Raw genomic sequence first — 10,734 nt, 5'->3', positions numbered from 1 at the left:
AATGAGAGGGCATGTTTATAAGGAATAAGGAATCATTCTTTGAGTATTATGAGGTGTTAATTTTGGTCGGGGCGTGATCAAATCCAATAAAGCCCGAAGGGCCCCGACCGAAATTATCACCTTATAATATTCAAAGAATGATTCCTTATTACTTATATTTATATAATTTTAAGCCATCGTACGATTAAATATTTAAATATAAATAAGCAAACCCCGCTGGCGCCTCAATTTGGCGTCATTTGTATTATGGGTTATATAGTACAAAATCGATACGTAGTGTTATCACAGGCAAAGACACTGGAAAATGTAAATATACACAAATACATATGATACAAATTTGTCACCTGTGTTATTAAGTCTGCATTTTGTTTAAATGTTCACTGCACTATCAGCGTTCCAAATTCTCACCCGGTGGACAAGTTATAAGGTACGACAGCTAGAGTGGACGCGCCTGTCGACAGTTCGTCCTCAATCGACATGAATCCTGACTTAGCTCAAGAGAGAAGAAGGGCTACCTTTGACCCCGAACAAGTGACCAGCCTGCTGTACAGGGGACCTGAAAATGTCCGCAAACGTCGATACTTACGTACGTACAGTGTATATGTTTTGCCCTTTTTTATTTTATTGAGAAGTCAAGAAGCCCCCCCCCCCTTACTTTCAATTTGCTTCCGGTGCCACTGGTTCTAGAGTTTCGACTGTCATTGCTATGGATTTATAAAACTAATGTATGTACAGTAAGGTAATGATGATTAGACAACATTATCTGACTCCTTGAGCATTCAGAGGTATAAAAACCTAAATCTGTCGGTCGCTTTTATACGACGGCTTATAAGTGTCATTTCGATTTTACATAAAAACCCAAATAAAATCTTTTGTACGAATTTTTAAATCGTTTGAACGATTTTGAAAATTTCCGTTGGTACGATGTAAAAAATTGTTTGTACAATTTCAAATAGTTTGAACGATCTAGAAAATCGTTTGTACAATTTAAGAGTTCGCCCCGGAGGAAAACTAAAGTGCTCACGAAGCGCAGCTCATTGCTAGGTTTAGACTATCGATGTTTTGTTGGACTAATTCAAAACAGACAATTAAAATCCGTTAATACAATTTTCAAAAACGTTTGAACGATTTAAAAATCATTGAAATTTGGAAAGAAATTCGTTTTACAATTTAAAAATTTGCATGTATGACTTTAAAAATCGTTTGACAATTTAGAAAACCATTTGTATGATTTTTTTTAATTGCTTGAATGATTTAGAAAATCGTGTATACGATTAAGTTCCGTTTTTTACCGTATAGAAAAAATGTTTGTTCGATTTTGGTGTACTTTTTGAGCAGATTTTACCTGATTAAAACCTTATGCAAAATTAAGACGCTAATCTTGACAAGATTTTGCGTATTTTAGGTGTAGTAACTTCATATAATTTATTGATACATGTAGTAACAACTGAAATTTGATGCGACATTTTTAAATCCAGCAGACAAACTGAGTAATGCATATGTGCATGATTATGGAACGTTAAGAGCTACATGTACCATAAATCTATTTAAAATTCTTAGCAATTAAGACGAAGATTCGTGGCCTAAGGTACATGTATACGTGTGTATATACAAGGTATTCTAATGATGACTATAATACCATTTCCCACCTTTCCTACACGTACTCTTTTGCATCTAGAAAAAGTACATGTAATATGCAATGGTAAGCATGTGAACATTTTGTGGATTTTTTTTTCGCACTAGAAAATGCAGCCATTCAAGATCAGGTACTTCGTGGGTCCAAGCCTTGGGCTTTCCAAAGCCGAGTTGAACAATATGAAACAGCGTTGCAGATGTTTATCTACATGATGAAGAAATTGGATGAAATGGGCGTTACTGACCCTTTGGAGAGAATGTATTACCAGGAGTTAGTATAGCACCATTATTTCCCCTGGTTCCTACAATGAATAACTAATCAATATGACAGCAAACCGGGTTTCCTTTTGTGTGAACAGTATCCATAATCCATTTGTCAACCCTGAATTGATAAACATGCAGAGAAATGGAATACACTATATGCAAAATTCTTTGAGAAAATGACTAAGTTCAACGTTCAACAGCTGGTATTTTCTTTCCATAAATTATCAGAAATCAAAATTCAAGTAATAATTATCCGTACAATAGGGGTACCCTTTTAGCAACCGCTCGTTGATATTTTCACCATTTCAATAATCGGATTTTTCCTTTGAAAAACACGGTTAAAAAGTACTTTTCTTAAGTAAAAAGAAAAGCTTTAGAAACCCATTTAGAATTTAAAAAATTTAGAAAATTGATTTCAAAAGCATTAAAATCAAAGGTTGTACCTGACCGTTTGCATTTAGTAAATATTGATGAATCAGAATGTATTACAATGATACAATGAACTATCACCTCATCCTCAGCGTTCCGTGTTTTTGCACTATTTCAAGCTGAAACACTGTTACTGTAATTAGTTAATCCATTCCTTGCTTTTTCCAGGGCGGGTGCTCCCCATTATTACAACCCTATGGCCCTTCACACGGGTATGTTCATCCCATCCATAGAAAAACAAGGAACCAAAGAACAGAAAGAAAGATGGCTGCCCATGGCGCGGAGTCTCCAGTTGATCGGGACCTACGCCCAGACAGAGATGGGACATGGTGAGATTATAAGATTAAGACTATCATCAGCTTTAGGTTGCTACTGAGCAACAACAAGTTACTAGGATTATTTTTGCCGTTTATACAAGAGTCGAGACTTATGCGGAGATCGATTTTACTATTTCTATATATATGATAGGCATTTTTTCATTGTATAAACGAGGTAATGTCATACATTCGTGATTACGATTCGTAATTTGTATATTAAATGAAAAAAATAAGGATTTGCTGGTGAACATTTGTACTTTTGATGATTTGTAGGGACCTTCATTCGAGGACTGGAGACCACTGCTTCGTATGACCCGTCAAATCAGGAGTTTGTACTCAACTCCCCAACGGTCACCTCCATGAAGTTCTGGCCGGGAGGATGTAAGTCGCCCCTACCCCTTCCCCCTACCCCCTCTCCCCATACAGAGTTAACTCAATGAAGGGCTGCTGGGAAGATGTATGTCGCCCCTACCTCTCCCTCCTACCCGCCTTCACCCCCCCCCCCCCCCCCGATAAACAGACTTTACCTTCATGAAGGGCTGGCTGGAAAGATATAAGTCGCCCCTATCCCTCCCTCCTACCCCCCATACACAGTTACCTCCATGAAGGGCTGGCTGGAAAGATGTAAGTCGCCCCTACCCCTTCCTATTACCCACCTTCCCCCATACACAGTTACCTCCACGAAGTACTGGCCTGGATGATGTAAGACACACCCAACTATATCCACTCACAACTCATCTGCTGTCATCTATATGAAGTACTGGCCTGGCGGACGTAACTCACCCTACATTAACCTTACCCACCCACCTACTTGTTTAGTGTAAACTTTTGTGCTACTTAGGGGCACAATAAGTTCTGGCCCCACCGTCACCTCCTTCTTTAGTCGATGCTCAGCCTCATGTGGGAGTATTGTACTCAAATTTATATGCACTTTTCTTGAAGGATTTGAGTTTGGGATCAGGTTGCACTGAAAAGAAGATTGATGAAAAGGATGGCACAAATGGCTACTGGTTCAATCGTAAAATGCAATTTCAAATTAATTTATTTCCATTAAAATCTATTTCTGATGATATGGTACAATTTTTCAAAAGCACGATTTCTAACTGTAGCCAATTTGAAAAAAAAAATGTATTTGATCTTGTGAACAATGATGTCTCAGTTCGACATCAGAATAACCGTTCGCGAAACAAATACTTTTATAAGTCATATTTTGTGATACAAGTTGATTGTTTGATACACAGTGGGGAAAACGTCTAACTGCTGCCTCGTTATGGCCCAGCTGATTACACAGGGGAAGAAGAGGGGGATCCACTTATTCTTCGTACAAATCCGGGATCTGAAGACTCATCGACATATGCCGGGTATCGATATACTAGTACATTGTAAAATACTTTTATACTACACTGAAATATTCTTTAAATTTTTCTATCTAGATTTGATGATCCATCTGATGAGTAGATTTTGTTGAAAAACAAGTTCGCTCGATTATATTCGATGCGTTTACCAGTGTGGGGGGGGGGGGGTATTTAGTTTTTATGTTCGATGCGTTTACCAGTATAGGGGGGGGGGGGTTGTTTAGTTTTTCTGTTTAAAAGAAAAACATGGCGATTTTATCCCGCGATGTATTTGGAGGTTAATTTTATTTTTAGAATTTTATTGGGAAGGGATAGGGTTAAAATACATATGAAAAAGAAATATCAAATACACCTTTTACCGCATTGGTCATGATTTAATTTTGTTTACAGGAGTCGAGTCGGGGGATATTGGCCCCAAATTTGGGTTCAATTCCAACGATAATGGATATCTCAAGTTGAGCAATGTTCGAATTCCCCGGGAAAACATGCTGATGCGATACTCCAAGGTTAGAACCCCGATGCGTTTATTCAATCAATTAAAGGGAAAAATGGGTTTTGGAGGTGCATGAGGGCTATTTATAGAGTGCTCATTTATAGAATGCTGTATTCTCCGTGAAAGGCATAGCTCCTTATAAAGATGTAAGAAAATAAAAATGTTCAAAGCTAAAATATAGGGAATTTTCTTTTTTTTTCTTAATAATTTAAAGCTACTAAGCAATCATATCAAAGAATGTAAGGGCGGTCTGATGTGTAACTCGTTGATCCCCAAGCCTGCTGTAGCTGATACTCACTGAACTGTATTGTAGGTCTTAGAGGACGGTACTTACGTCCCCCCAACCAATCAGAGGATAGGGTACGGTACCATGGTGTTTGTCAGGGCTCATATCGTTACAAACTCCGCCCGGGGATTGTCGAAGGCCTGTGTGATAGCGATCCGCTACAGCGCCGTACGTCGTCAAACGGAAGTCTCACCAGGGTGAATAAAACGGGGTTAAATCAAAGATCCTTTATCATGTTTATACACAGCACACATGTACATTTGGGTAATAAGAGGGATCTACCATTTGATGTAAAATAGAAAGAAATTCTGTAATATTAATAGCGTGTGCAGAAATTGCAGTCAACAAAAAGATACGTATTTGCCCCCCCCCCCCCCCACTTCAGTAAGTAAATGCGATTTTCATTCATTAGACGTTTTTGTTTTGGCAAAGTTTTAAGGGTTAAAATGGCAGAAACCCTATGCTGAAATTGAGCTAGATAAACTCAAAATATACACATTTGTGAGATGTAATTTTCTCAAATAAGAAAAATATATTTAGTTTCTAGATGGACCTTAAACGGGGGTAAATTAAAGACTGGAAAGGCAAAATTAAGTAAATAGACATTTTGATCGTTTAGAGGTCCGGAGGCCCAAATTATTGACTACCAGACTCAGCAGTACAAGTTATTTCCCCTGCTTGCCACGGCATATGCTATGTACTTCACTGGAAGGTATGCCGAGGATTACTATGAGCAAATAGCATCCGAAATAGAGGCCGGCAATCTGGAGTCGTTAAATCAGGTAGCTAGCACAACGCACGTGTATACGTGTACCTGCTTACAACTGTACCGTGCAACATAATACATGTAGAACCTCTTTCAATAAAGATATTTTTATCAGTTTTATCCATGACATCAAACTCAAATCTCAAGTTACAAATATCACTTAAAGTCACTACAGTAAACTTTGGTCATAGAAATGTCCATGGGACCTGTGAAATTGATTCGGTTTATCTACAAATCGTTACATGTACATTCGTGTAACAAACGCGTAAAATTGTATAATTACATATAATGTACAAGAACACTTAAAAATATGTCAAATTGCAGAATGTAAGATATTACTAACTATATGCTCATTGAAATAATCTGTAATATAAATCAATACTAAGCCTCCCTGTTTGAATTCAGCTGCACGCTGTATGTGCGGGGTTGAAGGCCTTCAGCACGTGGGCCTGCACTGCAGGGATAGAGACCTGTCGACTGTGCTGCGGGGGTCACGGTTACTCCCACGCCAGCGGGATCCCCAAGCTCTACACCTACTACACCCCCGGATGTACCTACGAAGGGGAGAATAACGTCATGATGCTCCAAGTCGCCAGGTATTTTTATGTTACATCACAGGGGCATCATATCCGCTCTACACTCTATGACATATATATAAATAATGTATTATTTATATATATGTCATAGAGCGTAGAGCGGATACGATGCCCCTGTGGTTACATTAAATTACCTATAGCTCTCGATCCTGATTTTTTATCGCTGCAAAATTAATATTTTTGAATTTTAAATAATGGTAACATAGTTTTTAACCAAAAATAATTGTTTATGATCTTATTCACACCCAAATGAAAATCAGATGTGCTTCTTTCGATTCTTCTTCACCGAGAACAAAGTGTACTTCTTGCCAATGCATAAATCTCATTTGTTACAGATTTCTTATGAAAATATATCCTGATATAAAGAGGGGAGGCCCGATTCACGAATTCGTGCAATATTTGGGGGCGGATCTGACTCAGAAATCGTGTATGACTGAGGAAGTGGCACTGGGTTGTTTACTGAAGGCATTCCAACATCGCGCAGCCAGGTGAGCTAAATGATTTAACTGTAAATCATCAATATGGCACAGCTTTTTGACAACTATGGAATCATATATGATTGTTCGTAGTCGTTTATTTAATGTCTTATTTTGGAATTCATAGAGACCACATTCCTTGCACTTTTCGATCTTGCGAACTTCGTTTTTTAAAGCAATATTGAGTTTAAAGAAGTCACCAATGCAATTCAGTGCGTTCCCATGAACCTATAGCTACATTCTTTTTACTAGTACCCATGAACATTAGTCACCACGGAAATAATATAATCAACAGTATATACAGAGAGTAGGTACATGTATATATGAAAGGAGATGCTATTGGTACATGTATATGATTATATCTTTTGTAGATTGCTCTCTGATGCAGCCGCTCGCATTGAAAACCTTGTGAGATCCGGAAAATCTCGCCAAGAGGCGTGGGATGCATCGACAGTCGCCCTTACGTGGGCTGCAAAGGTTGTATGAGCTTAAAGTAGAACACATTTGTAGTTTGTTAGTGTAAAAGAAAATAACAATTAATAGCATTTTTGTGGGGGGTTTTTTCAGGCTTATTGCCACACCTTTGTCGTCAGAACGTTTTCACAGATAGTAAGTGATGCTGCAGTCGACAAGAGCACAAAAGACGTCCTGACAGCTCTTTGTAAGCTCTACGCCATTGATGGAATCATTGAGAACTTGGGAGAATTCATAGAGGTGCATGTTAATAGAGAGCCCCTTTACAACTGTAAGATTTAAACGAACAAATTGCAAATTATTAAACTTTTTAAAACTTATTTTGCTTACAAAGGATGGGTTCTTCAGTCCTCATCAAGTGTCCTTTCTGAAGAACAAACTGGCCGACCTGCTAGCTGAGATTCGACCAAATGCCGTGGCCCTCGTGGACGCTTTTGACTACCCGGACAAAACCCTGGACAGCTGTCTGGGTCGGTATGACGGCCAGGTGTACCCAGCCCTGTATGAGTACGCCAAAAACTCGCCATTCAACGAGCAAGAGGTAAGGCAGGTGTACAGCTTATGGGTTATGTTTAGGGACATGCAAATGTATCTCATTCTTGCAGTTTGGCATCAACATCATTGAAGTTCAATTAAGCCTTTTAGTATTTAATTACCATGTGCACGTACAGTGTTCTGAATATATTATTGTCGTAGTCTTACTTTATTTGGAAACTTTTATATGTCATTGATTTTTCTTAACGAGCTTGAAAACAAAAGGAAGCGACAAAAATGAAACTATATATAAAGAAAAAAAGAAAACATCTTTACTTAGAGCTGCATGCTTTGACATTTTCTTATATTGAAGTGATGAATTTTGTAGGTTCTGGATTCTTATCACAAGTTTATCAAGCCAGCCCAGACTGAACAAAGCCAACGGGCCCCAATGGCGCGACTATAAGGTTCCATCGCAAGGAGATGAACAGTTTAAAGTTTGCATCAAACATGCATGTATTAAGGGTACAGCAACCCATGCGTCAATGATAGCCCCTTTCATTGCTGATACGGATATACACTTGCATTATATATACAGTGTCAGAAAAAGGGATTTACTAATTAGCGTAATTGATTGAATTTTATCATTCCAATGAAAGTTATGGACAACACCCTCTACACGAAGCTAGTCAGTGTAGCCATTGCAATCAATGCAGTACAAGTTTGAATTCAATTAGTTACTTTAATATGTATTTTGCTCAAAATGGCACTTTTGGGGCTTTTTAACAAACATTTTATGCAATGTGGTCTCATCAAACCTATTCAAGTAAAACATGAATAAAATTATTGTGGAATTATTTTTTTTATTACATGTAGATATGAACAAACTAAAAGTGATTGTAATTAATTCAAAACAATGAACATTAATATATAGGCTGTAATATTTTTACAATGTATTTTGGGTCATCACAATTACATGTAATAATAAGATTATTTGTTTAATTACAGTATTAATATTATGTCCATTTATTAATTAAATTGTTCATGGTGATCTTATAACATAATGGAGTTATCAGAAATCCAGTGATTTTTTTGTGTAAAAATGTTTGTAACCGTCGGTTTCTCATTGAAAAATAACACACAGCCATTGAGATATCAATTGAGTGATTTATGATGCTATAATTTAAACATCCTACAAAATACATACAATATATTCAATATTTGATAACAATAGGACGTATTTTATCACATTTTTAAATAATAAATATATGGACATATTTATCATCAAGCATAGAATCTAAAATATTATACTGTTAGCTAACTTCATGAATTACCTATTCAAAAGAATAGGTCTTATTACCCAAATTATAAATAGTTAACTTATAGAAGGAAAAGATCAATAATTACCGAATTGTGGACTCAGCTAGTTACTACTGCTTAGTCTAATACAGACATTGTATAATTAGCAATACATGGCTTTGACCTGTATATACAATAAGGCACTTGTCAATCTATGCACAATGATAAATAATTATCTATAGGTCAGATTTATATTAATCTATATAACAATTATTGATTGCTATAGCTCTGTGTAACTAAAAAAACAACGTGATATTCTTTATATCATCACTTGCTTATTTACTTCTCACATCAATCCCTTCAACACAACCTTTCATTCTCTCACTAGCAATATTGTTAATGGAAAGAACATATACTTTCAAAGGTCATTCTTGTGTCCAATGAAAATGACTTAAGAATAATTATAACCACTTTGAGACCTTCACTCTTGGAATGCTAGAGTTGAAATTAAATTATATATATTAAAAAAACTGAACTCTCTAGGTATTTGACCCTAAAATAACCCTAGAATAACCAATCCAGAATTCTTGTTATGACCAATGGACTGTCACTGACCTCTAAACTAGTTCTTATCTAAAACTGGTCCTAATGAATGTTAAAATAAGCTAAAAAAAGATAACACTCATGATAAATTAGTAAGTTCATGCTTAGTGAAATCAGTAGTATGTAAATTAAATTGTTTTATTTATTTCCATCTATTAACCTGATATTGATATATTTTATTTCTTAATTTAGTTATTTACAGTTTATAACCATCAAAATAACACATTATCACGTCATGTTTTATATTGTGTAAAGTCTATATATGCTTGTGTGATTAAAAATTTAATTAAACAATAGTATAGTTTAGTTTATAGTTTATTAGCTCAAAACCACACGGTTTATATGCATTGTATAAATACATGTAAATACATAATCAATGTGAACAAATTGTTTGGCAGTACACAGACACGTCTGCCATCATGAGATATTACCACAAATGTACAATGTAATAATTACATAACAAAAAATAGAAAAGAAAAATGTACATATATGTATTTTATAATACTTAAATTATCACATTAGGACGATAATATACATATTAATTAAAGCAAATTATTTCGATACTCTTTGGCTTTCTTAAGAAGAATACATAGTTTTATTAATTAAACACTAAAATGCTCTGTTTGATGATTCATGTGGGATATGAAGGTAGCGACATTGCAGGAAAAATTCATAACCCGCGTAACTTGAGCACAGGTAAGAAAACCATTTTATACCTGAAAACTGTTTATAGGTAAATTTTTAAAAAGTATAAACAATATTTCAAATCTTATTAGAAATTTGAAAACGACTGAATTCGTTTGTAGTTTTTATTACAGACAAAGACACTGGGAAACATACACATGTACATTTCTTTTGAAAAATCTTTTAAAATTAAAGACATGCACTTCGATCTATATTCCCAGGGCTATTACCAACTACCCCCCCCCCCCCCCCCCCCCCAGGGAAGGTTCAATATAGTCCGAAATATCCGACGTTTTTCCTGACCTTTTTAATGATTTTGATACTTTGCACGCCAGGAAAACGACGTTTCCTCGCATGTAAAATATCAAAATCGTTAAAAAAAAAGAAGTAAAAAACACGGAAAAAAGGTTAGATATTTCGGACTAAGTTCAATGTTACTTATTGGTCGATACAATGGCTAAAGATGATCTGTAGATAAACAGTCTGGGAAAGACATTTCCAATGTGAATTGAAAACGTAATGTGCTCTTTTGTTGAATCAATAGTACATCAAGATGTTGGAAGACCAACCAGGGGATGGAAAG

The 10,734-nt window shown here is 36.1% G+C and overlaps 1 protein-coding gene across 1 annotated transcript; it reads left to right on the top strand.

Moving 5' to 3' along the window:
- The first annotated feature begins 106 nt into the window (after nucleotides 1-106).
- LOC128158920 (peroxisomal acyl-coenzyme A oxidase 1-like) lies at nucleotides 107-9,528 on the top strand. The gene is made up of 14 exons (XM_052821914.1): nucleotides 107-586; nucleotides 1,744-1,906; nucleotides 2,497-2,657; nucleotides 2,919-3,026; nucleotides 3,887-4,006; nucleotides 4,391-4,506; nucleotides 4,807-4,976; nucleotides 5,399-5,561; nucleotides 5,951-6,141; nucleotides 6,477-6,629; nucleotides 6,989-7,094; nucleotides 7,185-7,331; nucleotides 7,426-7,632; nucleotides 7,954-9,528. The coding sequence occupies exons 1-14, from the start codon at nucleotides 478-480 to the stop codon at nucleotides 8,029-8,031; spliced, it is 1,992 nt and encodes a 663-aa protein (XP_052677874.1). The 5' UTR covers nucleotides 107-477; the 3' UTR covers nucleotides 8,032-9,528.
- Nucleotides 9,529-10,734: the final 1,206 nt, after the last annotated feature.

Source organism: Crassostrea angulata, chromosome 1, assembly GCF_025612915.1.
Source record: "Crassostrea angulata isolate pt1a10 chromosome 1, ASM2561291v2, whole genome shotgun sequence".
In the NCBI taxonomy this organism is placed as follows: Eukaryota; Metazoa; Mollusca; class Bivalvia; order Ostreida; family Ostreidae; genus Magallana; species Magallana angulata.
Note: the sequence above shows the minus strand (reverse complement) of the source record. Positions and strands in the feature narration are given on the sequence as shown.